General features: G+C 38.9%; 1 protein-coding gene across 3 annotated transcripts in view; it reads right to left on the reverse strand.

Annotated features, from left to right (window-relative positions):
• Positions 1–27,129, reverse strand: part of LOC126297651 (proto-oncogene tyrosine-protein kinase ROS) — a 514,014-nt gene that overhangs the window by 192,501 nt on the left and 294,384 nt on the right. For 2 of the 3 annotated variants that reach the window (XM_049988732.1, XM_049988733.1), the window contains exons 5-6: positions 12,237–12,463; positions 6,010–6,249 (exon numbers count right to left, since the gene is read on the reverse strand). In XM_049988732.1, coding sequence (XP_049844689.1) covers positions 6,010–6,249; positions 12,237–12,463 — 467 coding nt within the window. The remainder of the gene's footprint in view (positions 1–6,009; positions 6,250–12,236; positions 12,464–27,129) is intronic. The other variant, XM_049988734.1, reaches the window with a different exon arrangement.

Raw genomic sequence — 27,129 nt, forward strand, 5'->3', positions numbered from 1 at the left:
ACCTGCTCATAGATATGACATGCATCCCCTCCATTATCACCTAACCTATACAGTCACATCAATGAATTCAAACAATTTATACTCGATGATGGAACCAGAATCTCACCTGTAAACAACTAGTAAGGCACAGTGAAGGATTAGAAACAACTCAATAACTAACTACACATTGGCTATGTTGCAGTGCAAACAATACCCAAGGTATTAAAATCATGCACATAATGCCTCAATGACAAGATGGTAATGGTTTATTCCTTGGCAAAAATGATTCTCTGAGTGTGATCTATCCTACTATTCCCCAGTTTTTTTGATGAGGTGCTGAAACTTACAGCAGTGTCTTTCTGTACATGTTTGTGGGTACACTGCACAAATAATCTTTTTCACAATCTACTCAGAAGTGTACAAGTCACTAGAACAGTGCGTGAACATGGCGTGAATTTCAGCATTTTATTGAAAGTGGAGAAGTTCTGATGATTTCTGTCCCTTTTTTAAGCTCTGTTCTGGTGTTCTGTTAAACGTCCTTAACAGTGTAGCTTGCTAAATTTTATTTTATGTAATTTATCCATTTCAGTTGAACTCCATTCAAACTAAACTATTAACTCAATCAAAAGCAGCAATTTTTTTAAAAAACAAAGGGAGTAATGAGTGACCATAATCATAGTGAAGGAAGTTGGCATCGTGCACTGGCTAAACAAATAAAGAATATAATACCAATAAGAGCAGTTATTAGACAAGAATGTTACAATAAATCATACGTTAAGAGAATAAGTTAAAAATTCTCTATCCCCTTCCCAGCCTCCATAACAAATATACCAAACAGCTTAATTGAAGTTAACAAGCTTACTCAGCTTTTAATGAAAAAAATATGAAACCACTTGGTGAAAACATCTGACAAATGCTAACATTATTTGAAGACAGCTATTTATTTAACAGCTACTGAAACAGGAACTACCAGTGCAGTGCTAAAAGATGTATTTTCTAAAAGAAACAGTTAAATCTCTTGCTTTTGAAACTTTTAAAAAGCTTCTTTGTCACGAGAACAAAACATCAGTAAAATAGGAAAATTCAATGATACATTCTGTTTCACCTAAAGAGTGAAATAATATTTTTTCTCACGTGGCTACAATCTAACATTGTTTCAGGTTCCAAATGTCAACACGAAGAGTAGAGGGTCATGTCATGCTTGACAAGCAAAAGGAAGCAGTTTGATCTACAACAGATCTAAGGACAACCACCACAGGTGGTACTTCCACTGCAAAATCCAAGAACTTCTACCACAAGTTTGATAATACCTACATTCCTCCACTACTCACAAAACAATGTTTTTCCTCATTCACACTATTTCCAGATGCCACATGACTTTAAAAAATGCAAGCATCTCAGACTGTCTTCCTTGTCAATGCCTTCCACAAGAGTCTATCTCTTGAAAGGAAGTAAAACACTGCAGCTCACTGGTTGTAATCCTTATCATCTCGAGGTTTGATTACCTACAGCATTACTACACATTTGTTTCTTTAGACTCTGACATCTTGAACACCAACTGGAAGCTAGGAATAACTTTCCAAACTGCCACTCGCTATCACCAAATTGATGGTCCCTCAAGTATTCTCTCGCAGAAAATCAAGCAGTAGATCTGTGTTTTTGTGCGCTGACAGTTACCGTAGTATGAAAGTTAATTTGAGTTTTGGATGAAGGAAGAACATGGAATCATATTGGAAGTAACAATGATCTAGCAGCAGAGAGTAACATTCTGAAGTATAAATAATGAGAATGAAAAACCCTTATGTCAAATATGAGAGCTAACTCTAAATGCATAAAAATAACAGAGGAGACATATCTATTATGATTCTGGCCTTCTCTATAAGTACACCAGCAACTTCATGAATACTCTGGAGTTCTGGAACTATCCAAGAGAACTGTTCTGTGAGTATATTCCTCAAATTAGAATGGCTAAACCCAAGCTATACAGTACGAGGTGCATTCAAGTTCTAAGGCCTCCGATTTTTTTCTCTGGACTGGAAAGAGATAGAAACATGCGCATTGTTTTAAAATGAAGCCACGTTCATTGTCAATACATCCCAGAAATGGCAGCACTGTACGGCAGATGGAATTTTACCGCCAGCGGTGAGAATGAGAACTGTTTTAAATACTTAAAATGGCGATGTTTTCCTTACTTGAACAGCGTGCAATCATTCGTTTTCTGAATTTGCGTGGTGTGAAACCAATTGACATTCATCGACAGTTTAAGGAGACATGTGGTGATGGAGTTATGGATGTGTTGAAAGTGCATTCGTGGGTGCGACAGTTTAATGAAGGCAGAACATCGTGTGACATCAAACTGAAACAACCTTGAGCTTGCACAGGCCGGTCTGACGACATGATCGAGAAAGTGGAGAGCATTGTTTTGGGGGATCGCCGAATGACTGTTGAGTAGATCGCCTCCAGAGTTGGCATTTCTGTGGGTTCTGTGCACACAATCCTGCATGACGACCTGAAAATGCGAAAAGTGTCATCTAGGTGAGTGCCACGAATGCTGACGGACGACCACATGGCTGTCCGTGTGGCATGTTGCCAAGCAATGTTGATGCGCAATGACAGCATGAATGGGACTTTCTTTTCATCGGTTGTGACAATGGATGAGATGTGGATTCCATTTTTCAATCCAGAAACAAAGTGCCAGTCAGCTCAATGGAAGCACACAGATTCACCGCCACCAAAAAAATTTTGGGTAACTGCCAGTGCTGAAAAAATGATGGTGTCCATGTTCTGGGACAGTGAGGGCATAATCCTTACCCATTGCGTTCCAAAGGGCACTATGGTAACAGGTGTATCCTATGAAAATGTTTTGAAGAACAAATTCCTTCCTGCACTGCAACAAAAACATCCGGGAAGGCCTGCGCGTGTGCTGTTTCACCAAGACAACGCACCCACACATCGAACTAACGTTAAGCAACAGTTTCTTCATGATATCAACTCTGAAGTGATTCCTCATGCTCCCTACTCACCTGACCTGGCTCCTAGTGACTTTTGGCTTTTTCCAACAATGAAAGACACTCTCTGTGGCCGCACATTTGCCAGCCGTGCTGCTATTGCCTCAGCGATTTTCCAGTGGTCAAAACAGACTCCTAAAGAAGCCTTCGCCGCTGCCATGAAATCATGGCATCAGCATTGTGAAAAATGTGTACGTCTGCAGGGTGATTACGCCGAGAAGTAACACCAGTTTCATCGATTTCATGTGAGTAGTTAATTAGAAAAAAAATTGGAGGCCTTAGAACTTGAATGCACCTCGTACATATGAGCATCCCAGAGTATAATATATTGATAGCTGTTTTTGTTAAGGTTGGGACCCCTTTAGTCATCTCCTGAAGCCAAAATGAGAAGAATTCTCCCTACTTTCCAAAAATATCCATTTTCCATCCAGCAATGCCCTGCAAACCACTTGCCACAACCGAAAAATCCCTAATAATGCCTTTTTATCCAATGCCTTTACTCATATGAGTGGTCCCATTGTGGTGGTGGTGGTAGTGGTGGTGGTGGTGGTGGTGGTGGTGGTGGTTAGTGTTTAACGTCCCGTCGACAATGAGGTCATTGGAGACGGAGTGCAAGCTCAGGTTAGGGAAGGATTGGGAAGGAAATCGGCCGTGCCCTTTCAAAGGAACCATCCCAGCATTTGCCTGAAACGATTTAGGGAAATCACAGAAAACCTAAATCAGGATGGCCGGAGACGGGATTGAACCGTCGTCCTCCCGAATGCGAGTCCAGTGTGCTAACCACTGCGCCACCTCGCTTGGTGTGGTCCCATTGTAAAACTACCTTAAGTACCCTGCCAATACCACACAATTCATCTTCATCACTAGAAAAATAAACATAATCTGGGAGATGAAAACATGTGAGCAAGAAGAACACATGATCCTCAAATTGATTTGTAAGTACTTCCAATTCATTATAAGGACAAGCTCTCAGTAATGACAAATGCACCCTTTCTACACCTGGAACATTTAAAATCCTTTTACAGAGCGGGTAGGGATTCACATATCTATTTCATCAATTGAAAAACATAGACTGAGTCTTTTACATTGGAACTTCTGAACTCCAGATATTAGAGGTAGACCCCAAATCTCAATTCTTACCATCCATCTGCATTTTTACTCCTTGTACCACCCACCTGCCTTTTTATTCCCTCTGAACTTCTTCAAACCTCCTCCAAAGTCTTTCTTCTTCCCCTTTTGTATTTACAATCTGTATTCTCTCTTAGCTGCTATATGAGAACATGTCTTCTTTTTTTATGTGTTCCTTCTTTCTTTATTTTCTATGCATTTCCCACACCCATATTCTTTTAATATTTTTCTGTTTTTCACTACATTTGCTATTTTTTCCATTTGGCACCTTAAAGTAAGTTCAACATTTATTTTTGACCTATCAATTTTTGGCAGTTCAGTTTTATTACCTTCAATTTGGAACCTTCAGTTTTCATCCAGTCATACCCTACAACATACATGTCAGCACCCACAAATCTCTAATAATGCTTTTTTATTCAATGGTTTTACTAATATGAGTGGCCCCATAATTTTTGTGTGTGTTAGACAAAGATGGGGGAGATAGATACTTAGACAGACAGAGATAAGAGAGAGAGAGAGAGAGAGAGAGAGAGAGAGAGAGAGAGAGAGAGAATTGCCCCTGTTTCAGAAGCTGGTTCTTGTCTGTCTCAAAGAAATAGGTAACTGTTACAGCTTATAAATATTGCACACAATTAAATAATATTTTCCAATGGTGCATTCTTAAAATTGAATTCACAATTAAGTGTCTAGGAGCAGTTTCATCGAGCCACCTTCAAGCTACTGTTCCACTCTCGAACAGCGTGTGGGAAAAATGAACAATTAGATCTTTCCTTGTGAGCTCTAATTTCTCTTATTTTATTATGATGATAATTTCTCCCTATGTTGGTGACTGCTAAAAAAATATTTTCATACTCAGAGGGGAAAGTTGGTCATTGAAATTTCATGAGAAGATCCTGCTGCAACGACAATCGTCTTTGTTTTAATGATTCCCACTCCAGTTCATGTATCATATCTGCGGAATTCTTTCCCTTATTTTGCAATAATAGAAAATGAGTTGCCCTTCTATGAATTTTTTTTTATGTCCTCTGTCATTCCTATCTGATGCGGGTCTTTGGTTTCCTTTCCCCACAACATTATTTATGTGATCACTCCAATTTACGTTATTCATAACTGTAATCTCTAAGTATTCAGTTGAATTTACAGCCTTTACATTTGTGTGATTTACCACATAACCAAAATTTAATGGATTCCATTTAGTACTTATGTGGATGACTTCACACTTTTGAGAGCCAATTGCCACTTTTACACCGTACAGATATATCGTGTAAATCACTTTTCCTTGAGAAACTTCTAAAACATTTCCAATATTAATAATCTGCTTGAAGAAGGTGAAATTTTTCTGCTTCACTTTGGCCCCACATTCCCTTCATGCATGTCAATGACATTACATTTACAGATCACTGCTTTCCTCACATTTCTCTTTCCATTTCTACTTCAATTCTTTTTCCCATTAGACTGCAGTTTGAAACACTTCTCCAGCTTGATATCTCATTGTCTTCAATGGTCTGTACCCCTATGATATCAATTCTCATGAGTATGACAAAATATTCTCCCCTGATTACTATTGGCATATGGCCACAGTACATTTTCTAAACTATCTGTTGCATGACTAAGTCACTAACCACTGTTGCTCCTTCAGGTTATTTATAATCTGTTTCACATAGCTTAGGAATGCTCTCACACAAGGTAATTCTATGTCCAGCATTTTGCAATTAAACCTTTATACTTTAGTAACACAATTTTTCTCTCAGTCCAATGGCTGCAGGAGAGATTAGAGTTAGTGGAAGTAATAGATTGGAAATGTGCCAGAAAAGTTTATTCTTCTCAAACAGTGAAGAAACGCTGTCGTGCAGGAGATCTTGTGTGCATGCTTTTGTGGTCCTCTTCACCTCACCTTGAGGGCAGAATAGCCCCCTAGCACTTCGCTGATATGTAACACATAAGACAAGACAGGTCCATTGGGAAAGGGACCAGGCTGCCATGACACAGAGATGCGGCTACTGTCAACAGCTGTTGCTCTCACAATTTGTGGTGGTGATGATGGTACACCAGCTGGGAGTGTACTGATGACCACACTTGGTTCTGATGTCACTGGCTCACTAAAGTGAGGTGATAGAAGAAGTGCAATCCGAAACTGTAACAAAAAATTTTAAAAATTCTGTTACTTCCACTTCAACTCAAGCAATACAGAACATGCACAGAATTTGTAATTTCTTTGTTAAATTATTTTGAAATTACTTTCAATTTAATTATGTTCCAATCATATAACAAGATTAACTGAGAGGTACAATCTCATAATTCTTGAAAAAGTCATTGGAACTTGATGTTGTATTAAATCAAGTTTAAGTGTCTGATAAGAGGAACCACTGACAAAAAATTCGGCGCTGCTCATGAACAGGAAAGAGATAGGCAAAGTGAAACCAAATTTTCAAAGGACATAGGTTGACAGCTTCCAAATACATTTATTAAGCTTCTTACTGTGCTGGTTTGCTACTTCTGCCAATTTTATTAAAGGTGTATTATAATTTTTCAACTTTATAAGCTTATCATAGGAAGTCTTGTAAATAACTGAAAGCTTATGCACAGACTAATTTACAACATTATTCAGATATTAATAGTACTAAATTACTTGTAATTAACAAAAACCATTTACAGTAATTGTCACAATATTTCATAAAATATGTTTCTCTATTGCAACATAAGTAACCTACAATTATCAGCTTCATCACTGTACATAATAAATAAATTAAAAATACCAGTAGTTCTCAAACTGAGGAGACATAGAGCAGTAGAAAGGCACACACAATGTGCTAACTTTAAATTGGTTGACCCACTCCCTACCCCTGAAATGGTAGAAGTCAGAAGGCTTTGACCAATAGTATTTTGTTTTTGGCTGCAGACAACCTTAGCTAGCTGACAGTATTGTGTAAGGTAGCCACCATTATATGCTGTGTTACTTTTATGTACTTCACTGTATTTCATACTGTTTCCTTTCCTTGCAATATGAATATGTAACTCCTGCAGTTATAATTTTTATTAAACATGTCAATTTTTTTTAAGTCAGTACTGCCACTAGACTGTTGTTTATTTACAGTGTTACATTTACACTTACACAATCATGATTTCAGCTTCAAAGTGCCATTATCAAGTGTTTTAAGTGTTATAAATTGCCTATGATGGTATACTACCGTATTTTACACTTAAAACAGATAATGGCACTTCAAAGCCGAAATCATTGTGTAAGTGTAAATGTAACACTGTAAATACACAACAGTTTAATGGCAGTACTGACTTTAAAGAAATATATTATGACTGTGGCCCCGCATTATGAAAAAATTATTAGATTTCATTTTTGTTTATGAAAAACACTTAAATGGCTTTTTTTAAATCCATGCATAACTTCTGTGTTCACAGAAGCATGAAGTGCAGTTTATGGTGCCAGCAATGCAGGGGTCAGGTGTGGCTTGTTCACCCCACATGGCTCCTCATCCCATGGTAGTCTAAATGGGGGCCAAGCTTGCTTTCTCCGCTCCTCACTATCCACTCCCCCCTTCTGAAACCTGCCAACTTACAGTTAACACACTGTATGAAAGGACAACCATCACCTAGCTTTATTTCTTGGTCCTTCTTCGAAAAGCACACAGGCAGGCTGGCACGCACGGATGCACACCCACCCACTGACCCTCCCTCCCCCCCCCCCCCCCCCCCCCCCCACAAAGAGAGAGAGAGAGAGAGAGAGAGAGAGAGAGAGAGAGAGAGAGAGAGAGAGAGAGAGAGAGAGAGAGAGGTGACTGTCTAAATGAGGATTTTGTCAAACAGCCCCGCTAGTAAACATCCTTTACACATACATGCAGATTATTCCATGTCAAATCACTAATTTCAGAACATTTTCCTGTTTGACCATCAAGGATTGCAATGAAATTTTATGTGCACATTCTCACATGTCCCCAAACACATTGGTAAAGTTTAACATTCATCAAAGCAATACTGGCTGACATAGTCATTTGTTTGAGTATGTGTATCTTTGTAATGAGCGAACGTGAATTTCTGGCAACTCAGCTGTTATATTTTGGGCACTATTCTGCTGAAAGAAATGAAATTTCACCATCTTGTGCAACTTAATGCATTCTCTTAAGAATAATAATGAAAACAATTTTACAAGTGATATTCAGCCAGAAGATTTTAGGCAAAATCTCCCAAAAATGTTGGGACCCAAAAAATGTCAAAATTTAGATTATTATATTTCGGGGACTAAATGTATGATGAACATTAAACTTGGCATGTAGTGACCTAACAATACAAGGTCCTCAAATACAAAGTTTCATTTACATATCACTTTCCTACACAGAATAAAATAAGTACAAATTTGAAGATTTTGTAAAAACATCGACAATGAGGTATTTTCAACCTGATTTTGCAAGAAACTATGTTCTGTAAAACTATACAAACTGCACTCATTAGAAAGACCTTGGTTTTAACTGCAAAACAAAGTTCATTTGATTAATTAATGTGGGCTAACAATGATAGATAATTTGAATCAAAGTTGAACGCTAAAAGGGCACAGGAAAAAATGTAAACTTCGGATTCAAATATCTTGTAGAGTAAAATAAGCATTAAACTTAATACACAATAGGATGTATTTCACATGTCTTTTACACAAACCATTTTATTTTACTGCTGCAAAACCAGTCTCATTTTAAATAACGTGTTTTGAGCCCACCATCTCCCTCCTGGAACAGTGGGTTTAATTTCTAACATGGGCTAACAATGTCACATAAATTGTGACAAAGTAGCTGGAAAAATTGCACTGTGAATAAAGTTTTATCTTTGGCTTCTTGCATGTCCTTGACTAAATACATGATAAACATGAAATTTTGGAACAACTTAGCAGTGTAAGGTTTTCCAATATAAAATATTATTCATGTACTGCTTTCCACACTTGTACAAAATCAGTTCATTTTGGATTTCCATAAAAATTACAAAAATAGAAAATTTGTTTTCTACAACTGATTCGAAACTGATCACAACTGGAAAGTTTTTCAAGTACCTATACAATCACTTTCTGTTTTCATATGTATGCTAACAGTACCAGATAATGATGGACAAATTTTGAGAATTTACCACAGCAACAGGCTACATTGCATCAGCATGTTTTCTGCATTTCATTGCATATGGTTTCTGTTTTGAAACTGACAAGTAATATCTCACAATATTGTAGTGGTCCATGGTGACATTGTCACTACCTGTTCAAGAACATTAATTGGCAACCCCACTCCCAAAGTGTCATGCAGTACTAGCAGCAAGTGGGTTTCTTTATTCAGGTTCCAAAGCCTGTGATATGGTCTTTTAATTTAGATTCCAAAGACTTATTAAAAATTATTAGTTTGTTGTTCAAGACACTGCTCAGGGGTTTCTTTGTGAAAATTCACAAGCTACATTACATCCTTTTGTAGGTTATTATGTCAACGAGAGAATGATGTGAAGTGTTAATTGTTAGATTATTTCAGATTGCTGACGACATGATACAGTAACTGTACATGTGTTTATTTGAAAATTGAACGTTTTTTTGTCAACTCAAACAAAAATCAATAAAATATATTATTTCTGTTGCATCTCAGCTGCACACTGTAAAAATTAAAAGAATTTTTTAAATATGTGTAGCAACAAAAACAGTTTCAGTGTCGATATGGAAGGTAACATTTTTAGTACCAGTCACAGAAATTTCTGTGTGATAGGACTGGTAGCACAACCAGGCAATTGGCTACTCAACACAAGCCTACAGAGGCCCCATCGAATCAAATATTGACACCAGAAGATCTGTTCAATTTTTGTGGCAAAGTGTACACAGCATCAAATATACATACATTCCAAAACAAGAAATCTAAGAAATTTTCGAGAAATAAGATGGCAAGAAAGCAGCATGGTTTTCCATATGAGAGAACATCACCAATTTGTACCACCTGACCCAGGCTCAACTTATATCAGAAAAGTTTTTAATGACAAAATAAATTTTGTTGTTAACAATAAATTTTGTTGTCAGCAGCCATGCTAAGCCTCAAGCTGACAGCATAGTTACCAGGCTGTTACGCTGCCTCTATGTATGATAGTGAATAATGCAATAGCAATATTATTGACATATCAATGGACCAAAATGAGGCTCTGATAAAATTTACGCGTTCTCGGTCCTCAGCTCATTCATTTTAATGGTCCAAAAAACAAGATGCTTGCAGAGTACCAGAACAACAACTCATTTTCGCACACTCTTTTCCTTCAACATCATCCTGACCAACTGTAACAATTTCCATATAATTAATGGCAGAAAGTAGCTCAAAAATTTTGAAAAATGTAAACCATAATGTTAAGTAGCTGAAAATAAAAACCGATATTACTTTTTGTTTGACACCTATGTGAGATACTCGTACAGATTTGATGATCAGAGATAAGCTACTTAGCAAATGGTTTTGCAAGACAGGTACCAGAACAGGGCTTTGGAAGCTAAATTAAAAAACAGCGTTATTGGCTTGGAAACCTGGATGAAACTCGTGTCTGGTATTGTATGACCCCTATGACGAAGGGGTTGCCAATTCATGATCTTGAACAGGTCATGACAATGTCACCATGGCCCACTAAAATATAGTGAGATATTATCTGCCAATTTAAAAACAGAAACCACATGCACTGAAACACTGACAATGAGATATGAGAAACCAAATTTAAAACTTGCACTCTGCAGCGGAGTGTACGCTGATATGAAACTTTCCTGGCAGATTAAAACTGTGTGCTGGACCGAGACTCGAACTCGGGACCTTTGCCTTTCCAAGCTTGGATAGCTCAGTAGGTAGAGCACTTGCCCATGAAAGGCAAAGGTCCTAAGTTGAAGTCTCGGTCCGGCACACCATTTTAATCTGCCAGGAAAGTTTAAAATTTAAAACTTCATTCACAGCATCATTTTCCTGGCTGCTTTGACACAATTTATGTAACTTTCTTAGCCCACACTGGAAATTAAACCCACTGTTCTAGGGGGGTGGGGGAGGGTGGGGGGTTAGGGGCTTAAAACGTGTTGTTTCGAATGAGACTGGTTTTGAAGCATTAATACAAGACAGTATTTGCAAAAAGAAAAGGTCAAATATACCTTCTTTTCATGAATGAAATTTTATATTCCACATCCTCATGCTACCAAGCCATTTCATATTAAGTTTAATGTTCAGCATGCATTTACTCTATGAGATATAAGCACCCAAAGATCACATTTTCTTCATGGCATGATTTTCACACTAATTTTGATTAAAATTATCTAGCATTGTTAGCCCACATTGGACAATCATTGGACAATCTAATACACTTTGTTTAGCAGTTGAAACCGTGGTCTTTCAATGAGACCAGTATGGAGAGTTTTATAGAATATAGTTTTTTGCAAAATCATGTTGAAAATACTGCATTTTTATGTTTTTACAAAATTTTCAACTTAGCGCTTAATTTATTCAGTACTGGAAAGTTAGACGTGAATGAAATGAGAGACAAGAAGCCAAACTTTGACATGTTTTCAGGTTATTTTGCCTAAAGTTTTCTGGCTGTACATTGCTTGTAAAATTCTTTTCATTATTATTCTTGAGAGAAAACATTAAGTTCCGCAAAACAGCCCAAATTAAATCCTTTGAACAAAGTATTGCCCAAGATATAGCAGCTCAATGCTGACAGAAATTCATGCTCACTCTATGCAAAGTCATGCATGGAGTCAAACAAATGACTATATCTTGGTCTGTATTACTTTGATGAACGTTTAAATTTACCAATTTTCATTGGGGATATGCGCAAATGTTCACATAAAATTTCAATGAAATCTGAGACGGTTCAGCAGGAGGCCTAGGTGAGTTTACATGGAATGATCCATGTGTTCTGTTTTAAATGCATTCTCAGTCTAGTGAGTAAAGAACTATCCTATCCTGGTTTTTTCCATCATCATACAAATAAGATAAAGAAACTGCAACCAACAAACTGATACTCTTAAAAATAACACAATATTTCTCAGTTATTTGTTTCCTAATTTATATATACTGTTATCATGCATTGAAGCTACCAAAGAAAGGAAACATAAAAATTAGAAAATGTTTAGTAGCTCACTCTGTATTTGGTGTATGGTGTGAGGCCTTCTACTGAGATGGTAGAGGGAGAGATCCACGTCTGATTCTGACAGTAGTGCCAGGACTGCAGAGCTGGAGAGCCCTCAATAAACGACTGCACGAAGATACTTGCATTTGGAGGCTGTGGACCATCCCAATCAAGCCGCAGGGATGTTGCAGTTAGTGAGTCTGCCACAAGGGCAGGAGCAGGCAATTGTCCCAAATTCTCTACAAGTTACCACACAAAGAAAGAACATTACTATCTGAATTCAGCATTAAGTATCAACAAATGTTTCCAATAATTTTTGATATAATACAAACCACATAATAACATAAAATGGCATTGCACGTACATCATACTTGATAAAAATTGGTACTGTTTGAAAACTACACATGCTGACACACTAGTACAGCTGATTGACATATTGGCTGCCTTGAAAGGCAGAAGACACAGGCAACATCCTCATCTGAGCAAAATGCACATTTGAAAGTGTACATGCATTTATACTCTGCATACTGCTATGTAATTTATAATATAGAATACTTCATCTTCTCATCACCTAGCCCCTTCCTATATGATATATAGATAGTACCCAATAAATGACAACTATTATATCATTTATGTATAAGGGAATAATATACACTCAGACTTAACTCTGGAGTGTTTTCACTGCCACTCTTCATACTGGATATAGTGCTTTTCTTGTGTGTTTACTGAGTGTGTATAAAATTCTGACAAACTGACAGTTAAGTGTGTGGTTTTTTTTAATACTTTGGCAATTTATTTTTTCATTCTGACCTGATAAAAACCCAAGAACTAGTCACACGAGTTAATTTGCAAGTGAATTTCTGCACATCCACAAAACTCTCAGTTGACCACAGTCTGGACCTGCCTTTCCTTCTAATGGATACAATATTTTCCATAGCTGTCAACATTTATTACTGTACATCTAACCTACATGACTGACTACTGTTTCATTCCGTATGCAATAATCAAAGAAATGTGGTGCTTTTGATGTGTTCATGTACAGTAAGTTAAATTTTCTTATAATTAAGTTCAGGTTGAGCTCACAGATATTATGCAAAGTGCTAATTTTCTAGTTTTGGAACATTTTTCACAGAATTATACCTCATAGAAAACAACTTTAGTGGCTACTGTCACAGATATTCTGACTATTGTCACAGGGAACTGACGACAGTTGAAGATCATTTACATGCTGTACACTATAAAGAATCCACTCAAGTCCCATGAAAGGCAAATGTAGATCTCAAATCCAAAATGACATTTTCCTGTCAGATTTACACACTAAGTTGTGTTACTCAAAAATGTATCAATCCAAGTATAATAATGTGGTCAAATATTCCTAATGTATTATACCTCCTCATTGATCATGCTTAGGTATATCAAAAGTTTCATGTGAGTTAGAAATACAGCACCTATTCAAACACTGATCTCCTGAGTCTTTTAGCTATCTTAGATTAAGAAATTACACTGAAGAGGCAAAGAAACTGGTACACCTTCCTAACATCAAGTACGGCCCCACGAGCACGCACAAATGCCACAACTCAATGTGCCATTAACTTGACTAATTTCTGAAGTAGTGCTGGAGGGAACTGACACCACAAATCCTGCAGGACTGTACATAAAACCGTAAGAGTACAAGGGGGTAGACATTTCTTCTGAACAGCACGTTGCAAGGCATCCCAAATATGCTCAATAATGTTCATGTTTGGGGAGTTTGGTGGCCAGTGGAAGTGTTTAAACTCAGAAGAGTGTAGCTGGTGCCACTCTGTAGCAATTCTGGATGAGTGAGGTGTTGCATTGTCCTTCTGGAATTGCTCAAGTCCGTCGGAATCCACAATGGACATGAATCGATGCAGGTGATCAGACAGGATGCTTACATACATATCACCTGTCAGAGTCATATCCAGACATATCAGGGGTCCCATATCACTCCAACTGCACACACGCCCCATACCATTATAGAGCCTCCACCAGATTGAACAGTCCCCTGCTGACATGCAGGGTCCACGGATTCATGAGGTTGTCTCCATACCTGCTCCGTCCATTCGATATAATTTGAAACAAGACTCGTCCAATGAGGCAACATGTTTCTAGTCATCAACAGTCCAATGTTAGTGTTGACAGGGCCAGGCAAGAACTAAAGCTTTGTGTTCTACAATCATCATGGGTACATGAGTGGGGCTTCGGCTCCAAAAGCCCATATTGATGATGTTTCATTGAATGGTTCACGTGCTGATACTTGTTGATGGCCCAGTGTTGAAATCTACAGCAATTTGTGGAAGGGTTGCACTTCTGACATGTTAAACAATTCTCTTCAGTCGTCATTGCAGTGTTCTTGCAGGATCTTTTTCCGGCTTCAGCGATGTTGGAGATTTGCTATTTATCGAATTCCTGATATTCACGGTACACTTGTGAAATGGTCATAAGGGAAAATCCCCAATTCATCGCTACCTTGGAAATGCTGTGTCTCATCGCTTGTGTGCCGACTATAACACAACGTTCAAACTGACTTAAATCTTGATAATCTGCCATTGTAGCAACAGTAACCAATCTGACAACAGCACCAGACACTTATTTTCTTATACAGGCACTGCCGACTGCAACGCCATATTCTGCCTGTTTACATATCTCTGTATTTGAATACGCGTGCCTGTACCAGTTTCTTTGGCACTTCAGTGTATATTATATCCCATCTCACTAATTAACACTGTTGTATTTTTCTTTTGTATCAATGTACAGTGAAATGGGTACACTTCTTGTAGCTTACATTACAGCAACTTTGGCCTAATGCTAGGGAGGTAAAATTTCATCTACTTGAAATGTGTTTCTAATGTGTTGATAACTGCCCATCATGACCATTCTAGAATAATGGGAGACAAGAAGTCTTTCTAGAGGTCTACAACTGTGATGCACTTACACAAAATTGTCTGTCTGAATTGCCTTTTTTTCTTCATATAGGTAAATGCATTTCAGCACACTGCTCTTATCAGATCTGTTATAAGGCAAACCAAGTGAATACCATGTTTATCCCTTGTGTACCAAATAAAAGATCTGATGATGGTAGTCTTCTGAATAGTGTTATCTATATGAAGAAACAGAGTATGATCCAGCCTGAATGTTTCTCTAGCACTGCCTTAATTTTATTTCTATTAACCCAAGAGCAATGGTTGATGGGATGGGAACAATAAAATGACAGCAGAATTTTTGCAAAAATGTGTTTACTAATATTGAGAAAACTCAAGCATTGTCATTGTTTACAGATTATGTTCCTCATCCTAAATCCTGTGTGAAATACAAATGGAAGAATACTCAATAATAACCAATTTGCCAGGTAGCTGAGCAGTGGATAGGCACATACACAAAAACCTGCACTCTTTTTCAGTGCATTCACACACACACACACACACACACACACACACACACACACACACACACACATATGCACACAATTTGAAGTTACTGTGTTCGGGTTCCTGTTTATGGGCCTATTCACTGCTCAACACTTCCGCTATGTGTTAAGAAATTGCCTATACTAATTCCACTGTTTGAATTCCTCCTTTTCTTTTTAAAAATGCAGCTGTCTGTATTCTGTCCTGAAGCAATTAAGTGAAGAAGCCCAGGACACAGTTTTATCATCTATACGACTTATGAAATAATCAAGTTTGCTAAGCTTATGCTTGATAAGTAAATGTTTTTGCAAGGGGGGCATATTCCTTCTTTTGCAGACTATGGTACTGTATTGTCATTTTTGGTTAATCTGGAGACTGTTCAGTCAGTAAGTTTCCTTAAGACCTTTAGTTCTGCCCATAAGCCTAAAACTGCTGGCAGAACAAATACAAGACATTCCTGTGACGGGCAAATTTTTGGTGATTCTCATTTTATCCTCCAGCCTGATTTCAATGGTGGGATTATTACACATTGTTTATATACTGTCTGTTGGAACAGGGACCAGTTCCCTTCAGAAATAATATAAGTTTTGGTCTATAGTCGCAATTTCAGGACATAGTACCACTCTCAGGCCATCACCTGGCACACAATTGTCACACTTGCTTCCCAAGCAGGTGTGTCAAACAGACTACAACCTACACTATTTCTAACGTGGAATTATTGTGTAGTTTAACTTTTATTTACCTTGCTACATAATATGGTTCATAAACCCACAGTGCATGGTTGTGCATGTACTTCTAATGACAATATGTTGACAGTGATGATGGCTGTAGTTCTCCTGCAGATTCCAACAATATAAGCCATCTTCATTTGAATTTGGCACAAGTCGCACTATGGCAAACCTCTAGTGGCAAATTTAAAAGAAACCACATAAAAATGACTTAACACTCTTTAGTATAGTTTTAAGGCTCTTTTCCATATTGACAACAGCAGTTTTTTTGAACAAGATGAACTTCATTAAAATATACAGTGTAAACCCCAATCTCCCAGCACAGCACAGCACATCAGTAATGCATGGCACAAGCAATGGGGTTACTCCATCACTCAGTTTTTTGTGATGTTACCAAATATGTGACCAAAAGCAGAGCACTGGCATAACAGCTGTGCTACTGTCTGGCATAAACAGCTGTTGATTTTGTAGCAGGCATTCGCAGCCCAGCAGTCTAACGGCTGAACGGACTATGCAAGATGAGGAGGGGCATGGACTGCTGCCGGTCTTCTTTCTGTGGGGAAGGGTTGTGGTTGCCTCCCCATATTGACATAATGCTGCTGTAGAAATAGAAAATAAATTATTTATTTTGACAATCACTCCTCTCTGAGCCTTCACTGGCTAGCCACCCAGCCCCAACCCTTAGCCATTTGACATCCTGACTATGTATTCATCCCATCACATCCAGGATCAGCTATAAATTGATTTCAGAAGTGGTGGCATCATCTTGAGTGGGAATCAGAGGGTGCATCGTACATGCAGTGTGATTTCTGGATCACAGCTTCCAAATCAAATAAGGAAAATGGACACATGTATGTATAAGCTAGGTAAGAGTGATGAAGCAAATGAAGTTTTGGCAGAAGATGTGTAATGCTTTATTAAGAGGCTTGTCACCACATATGTCTAGAAGAGTGTACACAGGATCACTTAAGGATCTCCATTCAGCTGCTACATTAGTGACAGAATATGAAGAGACTGATGTGTCAATGGGCGTGCGTTACAGCTGATTCTGGAGTTTGGCAAACAGTGCATGGGGGGGCAGGAATTGTGATTGTGCCAAAGAAGCCTATAGATGGTTCGAAGAAATACATAATCTACTGTGAGTATTGTCATTTTAATACTAATACTGTAGCAGATGCATACCCTATACACAACAGCACAGAGACCTGTGGCAGTACTGGTATTTCTATACCATGGATTTAAGAATTGGATACCATCAGATGGAGCTGGTTCCACAAGACTGAACAAAGACAGATTTTTCATTATCCTGGGGCCTTCATCAGAATGCCTTTTGAGCTGAAGAATGCCCCTGTGATGTTTGAGCATTTGCCAAACAGAATACTGAGGGGGTCGAAGCCTTGGCAGTATCTAATTTACCTGGATGATATAATAGTGTTCTTAAGAGACATGGAAGAACATAGATAATGATTGAGTGAGATATTTAAGAGGTTTTGGGCTGCACTTCTGATGTTGAGTGTGGATAAGGGTCATTCTGTGTTGGAGGAAGTAGGCTACTTAGAACACGTGATCAGTAAAGAAGGGGTCAGAATGAGTCCAAGACTGGTGGAGGCAGTACAAGACTTTATCTTGTCAAAGATGAGTAAAAACCTACAATCATTCTTGGGACTCTCAAACTACTATAGCAAATTTGTGAGAGGGTTCGCTGATATAGCATGACCACTTACACAACTGTTGAAAAATGGTGCAAAGTTTGTACAAACAGAGGAATTTCAGGATGTGTTTGAGGAACTACAGAGGAATTCCAGGATGCATTTGAGGAACTGAATCTTGCAATGCATACAATCACACTCTAGGGTCCTAGGCCAAGAGTTTAATGGTGAGCAACATCCTTTGACTTTTGCATCAAGACAGCTTAGTTGAGCCATGTAAACTATTTGGTAACAGATAAGGAAATGCTTAGCCTCATATATGGAATGATGTGTTTTTGATGTTACTTTTATGAGAAGAACTTTAAAGTAGTGACCGATCATGTTGCCCTAAAATGGTTGTTAGGGTCGTAAATCCTGTCCAGCAGACTAACAAGGTGGGCATTGAGACTCAGTGAGTTTGACTACAGAGTGCTTCACAAGATAGGAAAGAAACATGGAAATCTAGATGCATTACACAGAAAGGTAGCAGTTGTGCAAGCACTGGGTCAGGGCCTTGTTGAATGGCGAGCAGGGCAGAGTGCGACAGTCACTGCAAACTGTACAAGATGTAACCACAGTTCAAAATGTGTAACAGTCTGTTGTGTACGGTAATTAAGGTAGGATCGCAGGTGGTGGTGCCAGCTAAGTTAAAGGGACATTTAGTTCAGTATGTAGGTAATTGTGTGCAGTGTGCACAGCATGCAGATTTGAGTCACAAATGAGTACCATTCCAGAGACTGCCAGAAGTGTCAAAGCAGTCTCAAATGATTGGGGAAGGGGGGGGGGGGGGCGGCATGTTAGGACCACTTAACTCAACTCCAGTGCAGAATCGTTTTGTGCTGATGTTAACAGATCACTTCTCTCACTGTGCAGAGATGATTCTTATGCCAAACCAACAAGCAGTTGCAGTGACACAATCAATGGTCAATAGGTGGAAACAAAAGTTTGGGGTACCAGAGATGATGATTACAGATCAAGGGACAAACTTCATGACATATCTGATGAAGGTATTATGTCACTTGTTACATATGAAGAAATTAAGAACGAGTCCGCTCCACCTAGAGTTAAATAGTTGGACAGAATAGGTGTACGGGACAATTGGAAAGATGTGAAATTACTATGTGAACTCATTCCATAATGATTAGGATATATATCTTTCATTAGTCACTGCCACAGAAGTTTAAAGATGCACATCAGTACAGGGTTGTCTCCGAACAAGATGGTATATGGAGGGAAAGTGCTGTCACCATTTGATATGATTAAGGTGAAATAAGGCAAGGATGGAGAATTGATCTGTGAAATAAGGCAAGGATGGAGAATCGATCTGTGGATTCGCAAGAATAGTGAGAGAGGTGTGGAAGCAAGTAATTCAAACAGAAAGGCACTAAAGAAACAGGCAGATGTTGTGAAATGGAAAGGGAGCTTATTGCATTCTACAGTAGGGCAGTGAGGGATGTTATTGAGCCCTAACACACTGAAGGTTGAGACAAAGCAATTTGTCAAAAGGTACCGTGGACTCTCCCAAGTGATAGAAACTATGTCAGCAGTCAACGTTAGGCTACAGTTGCCAACAAAGTCGACCTGTGACAGTTCAGAGGTGCTGTGGAGTTGACCCTCTGGGTAGTCACTGCAGAGCCAGAGAAAGAGGCAAAAAGCAAGAAGCAGAAGGGTACATGTGAAAGCATAGGTGAACCTGTTCAAGAAGCGACAAATGCAATAATAGGAAATAGTAGTTTCTTTCTTTCTTTATTTTTATTTTTATTTTATTTTGTATGTGTGTGTGTGTGTTTGTGTGCGTGTATAAGAGAGAGAGGGGGAGAGAGAGAGAGAGAGGGAGAGGGAGAGAGAGAGAGAGAGAGAGAGAGAGAGAGAGAGAGAGAGAGAGAGAGAGAGAGAGAGAGAATATTTAGAGTACTATGAGCTAAGTATCAAATTGTAATATATTAATGGTGAATTAATATGTTATGTAATAAAATGGAATACCTGCAGCCAGCATTTTGATGCTATTTATTATGTAGCTACCCATTTAGGTGACTCAATACACCATCTTCAGGCCTTAACTGACGCTGAGGGGATGAACTCCAGTCGCAAATCTATGAACTGGTTTCTGTAGGCTACTGTAACAGCAATCTCTGAGAAGGTGCAATGGAATACTGCATTAGCCATCGGTAGCTGCTAGGCTCATTTTTTGTAATGTGCCAGCACAGCAGTAATGCATGGCAGAGGCAAGAGGATTCCTATACCATCAGGGTTTCGGTGGTGTTGCCACATACATGACAAGAAATGGTGAATTGGCAAAACAGGTAAGCTGCTATCTGAAATAAGCAGCTGCTGATTTTGTAACGAAGTCATTGGCAGCCCCGCAGTTTACTAGGACGAAGGGGCTCTGTAAAACGAGGAGGCGACATGGAGCCACCATAAGCAGCCATGGGTTCAAGTCTCCATTGTAGTACCAGCTTCCAGCACTAAGTCCATCCTCTGGACTTGGTGCCACAGCGTGGTGATTCTTCCCAGCTCACTCCAGCATCAGCCAGCATCCTGCCCAGGAGGAGCGGGTTACACACCGGGCACAGCAGCTCCCTTCCAACAGTATGGGGGGCATGTCACCTCACTGCACACTTCAGCTGCCCATGTGCAATCATTCATTGTGGAGTTGGCTACTTCTGCAAGATTCCTGTATTTCTCAAAGTGCCACTGGCATTGGGGCTGTGGCTCGTGCAACAGGGGCATGTGCCTGAGTGCAGGCATCAGAACTCAATGCAGGAGCACATGTTTCAGCTAGCTGGCTCATCACTAGCAGCCACCTGTCCTGCTGCCAGCTCTCATTACTTGGGACAATGGTGGTGTTGTCTACCCATTTCGGCACAGTGCTGATGTACAAATAGAAAATGAATTATTTATTTTGATAGCTGCTTATCTCTGGGATGTCATCATCCCACCACCCAGCTGTTCAACCTTCTGACCATGTTGCCATGCCACCATCCCGAGGATCAGCTATAATACCTTCACAACAGTCAAAATGCCTGTAATACTCAATCAACAAAACATATGTGTATCATTGTTAACATACAACAAACACTGCTAGAAAAACAAACATGGGCAAAACTGAGCAGTACAGAACACAAGCCTGAGGGCAAAGAGTAAGGTGGGCATTTACAACAAGTACTGTGAGTTGATGGAACAAGTTCATTCACACAGATGACACAGAGCGTATACTGTTAATATTTTCACTGCTACACTGATATTTTCAGTGCACTATAGACGGAGTCACATCAATTTGACCACCACCTATGTTCCACATCAATGTGCAATAACCACTCACAGATGGCAGGCAGCAGCACTGGTAATGGAGGGTATATAATGTGCATCGAGTGGATGCAGAAAATGGAGCAGTCATTGTTGTAACATGGAAATGGAGTGATCCGAAACGGCTAAGTCTGTAAATTGTTCACATGCCACTGTGATTAAAGTACACCAAGCATGGAAAAATGGCACCATCAGCTTTTGTGAACCACAGGCCATGGACGGCAGGGGTGAAAGAGGCTTGCAGAGATGAGTACAGGCAAATAGACGTGCGACTGTTGAACTACTGATGCCCAGATGAACCAAGGGGCTTCCAATGTCTCTTGTCAACGACCATTCAGCAATCATTGCTGCAAATGGGCCTCCACAGCAGGCACCTGGTTCACACACCCATACTGGTCACTGTTCTTTGGCAATGAAGGCTTCAATTTGCATGGCAATGCAGCAACTGGACATCCACTGAATGGTAACAGGTGGCCTTTCAGATGAATCACATTTTACGCTCCATCAGACGGAGGGCCATTGGCATCTATGATGCGGAAAGTCTGAAACCAAACACACTGCATGTGTTATGGTCTAGGGGATGAATTCCCTGGGTCACCCCATCATTCTGGAAGGCACAATGGATCAACACAATTGTGCATCTATCCTTGGGGACCATGTCCAACCATACATGCAGTTTGCTTATCTTCAGCACAATGGCATCTACCAGCAGGACAATGCAACATGTCACACAGCTCATAGTGTACGTGTGTTGTTTGATGAGCACCAGAATGAGTTTACCATCACCTCAATCAGGCGGCACGCATCAGGGATCCTCGACCAAGAAACATGGCACTGGAATCAGCATAGCTCCACATCCCTGTCAGTACCTTCCAGAACCTCACTGGTTCTCTTCCCGCATATCTAGTGGTTGTTCAGGCTTTTGACAGGTGGTCACATTAATGTGACTCGACAGTGTAGATAAAAAATGGGGTAAGAAAAAATGCAATTACTGTGTAACAAGCAACTGCAGACCATGGGTCTGTTATTATCAGTTACTCAGAAAATATACCTGAAAACATCCTAAATTTTGTCAGTGGGGCTCGAGTTCACCCTATGTAATTTAGATTACACTTATATCTTATTAAATCTTAAGTTAAAGTATTTTTTGCAGTTCTTAACCGTGGTATATTTCTATCCAGCTGACCAGCTCAACAACTCATGAACTGAGTGAATCAAGGGACAGATATACAAAACTTATTTAATAGCTGTACAGCACAGAAGCTGTCCAGCCACACACTTGGGCTTTAATAAGAGCATTGATTGGTTTATAAATAAAAGAAATACAGATTTTTTATCACTGAATGCTTCCCCTCCCCATTTTAAACACTATGTGTGCATTCTATGCCAGTTTTTTCAGTTGTTCTCTCTAATTTCTTATATCTAGCACCTGTGCAGTACATGCTGTTTTGGATTAGATTGGTTTATTTTGGCAGATTTTATTCACTTATATTTTCAGTGTCTTTTTTTCAACAGGGTGTTTTTAAAAAGTGTCTCATATTCTTACAGGAGATAGTAGTGATCAAAAGTAGGAAACAAATCCACAAAACATATGTCTGGAAACAAGTAATTTTTAAGATATGGGCCATTTTTCTTGCATAAAGAATAGTCAATAATCCGAGGTGAAGGCTGTCCCTCTATAGATATTTACTGCTCATTTATTTTTGGTTGTGTTTGTCTCTGTACTTACTCCTCTGACTGTAATGTTGTTGTCAGACAGCCATCCCATATGTATAATTTTGAAGTTGTGCTGACATCAGAACAAGATTATATAATCCATGGACTGTGAATAATGTAAACACTGATATGATAGCATCTTATTTCACTTGGTAAATGGTAGATATCATAAGCTGCTACTGTTTAGTCAGAGGTGTTAAATGACACTTATGTATATGTACACGGAACAGTGTTCTCAACGCCATACTCCATCAGAAAAAATGTTCATCAGGTTATTCAAATGATTTGAAGGCAAAAGGATCATTCACAACAAGGACAAGCAATTGCAAAAAGCCTTGCCCAATTTGTACGTGTGACATGAAAGAATTAGTGATGCAACAAGTAAAGACGAAACTGATAATATGTACTCAAAATATGAGCTGCCAAAGGCACAAACTATACATTTGCATTGTCAAGTCTGCATCAACAGTTATTTTATCCACATCAACTACTGTGTGACCAAGTTCTTATACCAAAACGCCACTAAGTTAGATTACAATTCTGCCAACAGACTATATGACGAAACACTGAAGATATACAGTTCACAGCTTGCATTTTATTTAAGGATGAGGCAGTATTCACATAAAATTGGATAATAAATTACTACATTAAACACATGTGGGCAGATGCAAAGCCTAGAGCAATTATAGAGGGAAGACGTTAGGTGCACTTAAGTATAATGTTCGGGCAGTAATTGTGGGTGACCGACTCATAGGACCATAAACTTTACCAGACAAATAGTTTCAGTGCAACAAATTACCTACACTATTGGAGTATGTTATCTATGCAGAAAGACAACTGATGTGATTTATGGACAAAGGGGCTTAACCCACTTCTTTACACGTAATATGACAGTGCCCAACACAAACATTGCATTAGTGATAGACTGATCAAAAAAGTCCAGTCGAATGGCAATCCCATTCACCTGGCCTTAATCCTTTAGATTTCTGGCCATAGGATAATTTAGTGCAGTGGTGTATTTCACATGCATTGACAATGCACACATTGCACACGGGTGTATATGACACATATGTGCCCAACTCAGGTGGCTATCAGGTGTATCCATGTGAGTTTGTGATTCTTTGAGGAATAGCATTAAGGATGTGTGAGATTATCAACCACACTGAACATGTCCTGTACAATATGGGACACATTTTTAAACACTATGTTGAAAAGTAATTTCACTTTGTCGCAGAAGTACTCACTTTAATTCGACATAAGTTATAACATTTACTCTTACTGCAATGGACATGGTGAACTTAAGAGAACCAAAAAACAAAAGTAATGATAAGAACTAAAAATATGATACAGGGAAGAAGATAATTTCACTGAAAAATGCCATAACTGGAACAATTTTAGTAGCTATGATAATAGATGAGATCAAAGGCAATGAATCTTGAATTTTAATATTAGCAGTTCCTATATCAAAACGAAAAAGTAATATATGAGAAGGAAAAATGATACAACTTTTTAGAAACTGATGTGTTGCCAAATGGATGTACGTGACCTTTTAAATGTTTTAATAATAATTTTTTTCGTAAAGAATGCTCAATAATTATATAAGGGGCATTCAAATGAAACCCAGTGATTAGTGTAAAGTAATGGTAATGATTTTATTAACTCAAAAATTTAGTTATACACAGTATACATACTCAAAAACAGCGGCCAAAACTGTTGGCATATTTATTGCATTGAGACACTAGCCGGTCGATTCCATCCATGAAGAAGCTAGTAGGCTGCTGTCGGATCCAGGCCTGGACCTGGTCACACACTTTGTTATCCACTGCGAACCCATGTCCGTGAATAGCTTGTTTTAGTGGTCCAAACACATGAAAGTCACAAGGTGAAGGGTTGGGACTGTACGATGGATGTTCCAGCATTTCCCACTGAAACTGTTGCAATGTCGTCTTCATCGGCTTGGCCATATGTGGGTGGGCATTATCATGCAGGAGGATAATGCCATTGGACAACATGCCTTGGCTTTTCAATTTGATGGCTTGTCTAAGGTTCTGTAAAGTGGACTGATAGCACTTGGCATTGATGGAGGTTCCCTGTTCCAGAAACTTGACAAGCAGTTTGTGGTTAAAAAAGAAGGACATCATGACCTTACCAGAACAGGTGAGCATGGCCTTTGATTTCTTTGGAGGTGGTGAAGCCGTACATTTCCACTGCTTGCTCTGATGCTTGCTTTCCAGTTCAAAATAGAGACACCATGTTTCATTGTGTGTGACAATACATGTCAGAAAGCCATATTCCTCCTCATGATAATGTTGCAGATGACTCAAAGACAGCGCCATTCGAGTAGTATGCTATTCGGTGGTCAGTTGGTGGTGAACCCACTGCACACAGATTTTTCGAAAGTTCAAGTGTTGGTACATTATGGTGTGGGCAGTGCCCAAGCTAATATCCAGTAACCAACGGATCTTGTCCATGGTGATTCTGCGGTTGTCCAAGACTAAAGCATTCACTTTCGCAACCATTTCTTGTGTGATGACATGGTGAGCCTGTCCAGGACGAGTATCGTCTTCCAGTGATGCCCGCCCCTCAAGGAATCATTTGCACCATTCCACAACACTTGAACGACTCAGACTGTACTCATCATACACAACCTTCATCCGTTGATATATTTCACAGCCTCCACCTCCCTTCGCCACCAGAAATTGAATCACTCCTTGTTGTTCCTGCTTACTTGCCTGCATGTTTGGTAGTGGACGATAACTTGTGTGACCACCTTTTCTTCGGCATGAAACCAGACTGGTAACATCAAACAGTGTGCATGTGTCAGTCTCTCTACCAATAGATGGTGCCACCATACCCGCAGTTACATGATGCCACCTTACGTGTAAGGCAAATATAAACACACTGACCAGCGTTCATTTGAATGAACCTCATAATTTTCACACTACCAGTTTCGGCAACTAATTGACATCTTCAGATGTGATTAATCCATTAACGGCTTCAGCATGATAAAAAATCCAACTATTCACTCTGAAAATCATGCAATAGTATTAAATATGTCAATAAATCAGCATCATGTCATCACATATTTAAGAGTCTTTTAATATGTGATGACATGGTGTATAACTCACTGACATATTTTATATGACGATGTTCAAAGAGCATAACTGGAATTTTTATATGTGTATCATGATGAAGCTTTCAGTGGATTAATCACATCTGATAATGGCAACTAACTGCCAAAATGCCAAAACCAGTAATGTAAACATTATAATTATTAAGTGATCCCAATATAATACATTATTATATGAATATTATAACTAATGGAAGTATACCGATCAGTTACAACATTATGACCATCAAACTAGTATTAAGGTAATTCACTATTTGCACAAAAACTGTTGCAATTATTTGGGATTTGGGTTCTAACAGTTTTTAGCACATGGCTACAGGTAACTATGACCAGATGACCAAGCACGTACCACCAATTCATATATATTATGAGAATGTCATTTGTAAGCTTTGAACTGGCATTCAATAACTGTTTAGCAGTACTTATAGGCACCGCATAATGTGTCAGGATATTACCGCACTCATCAGGCCACACTTGCCTAATTCCAGAGTTATACTACAAGCAAACCATTTTGTTTGAAACTCCAATGGTTGGTGAGGAAGACATTAGCAGTACTACTGACATGGTACAAAATTTTCATGGTGGCACCTATAATAAACACATGTCCAAGGCAGACATATCTACATGGTCCTATAGTATAATGAGCTCACTACTGGCTTGCATCCAAGTCACTGTGGGTGTTCTGAGTGTGTATTCTCCTGGAAGATGGAGTACCCCTGCCACAAACACTGAAGGAAACTAATAGGAGGCTTCAATCATATGATGAAGCAACTTCTATCTTTGTTCCATGGTCCAGCCATGATTTTCTGCACCTTCTGTAATTGGAACTTATGATTTTATGGGTCATTAATAAAAAAATGAAATAGAGAAAGAGCTCATAAACTACCAGATTTTGAATTTTTATTTATGTGG

The sequence above is a fragment of the Schistocerca gregaria genome, chromosome X (genome assembly GCF_023897955.1).
Source record: "Schistocerca gregaria isolate iqSchGreg1 chromosome X, iqSchGreg1.2, whole genome shotgun sequence".
NCBI lineage: Eukaryota > Metazoa > Arthropoda > Insecta > Orthoptera > Acrididae > Schistocerca > Schistocerca gregaria.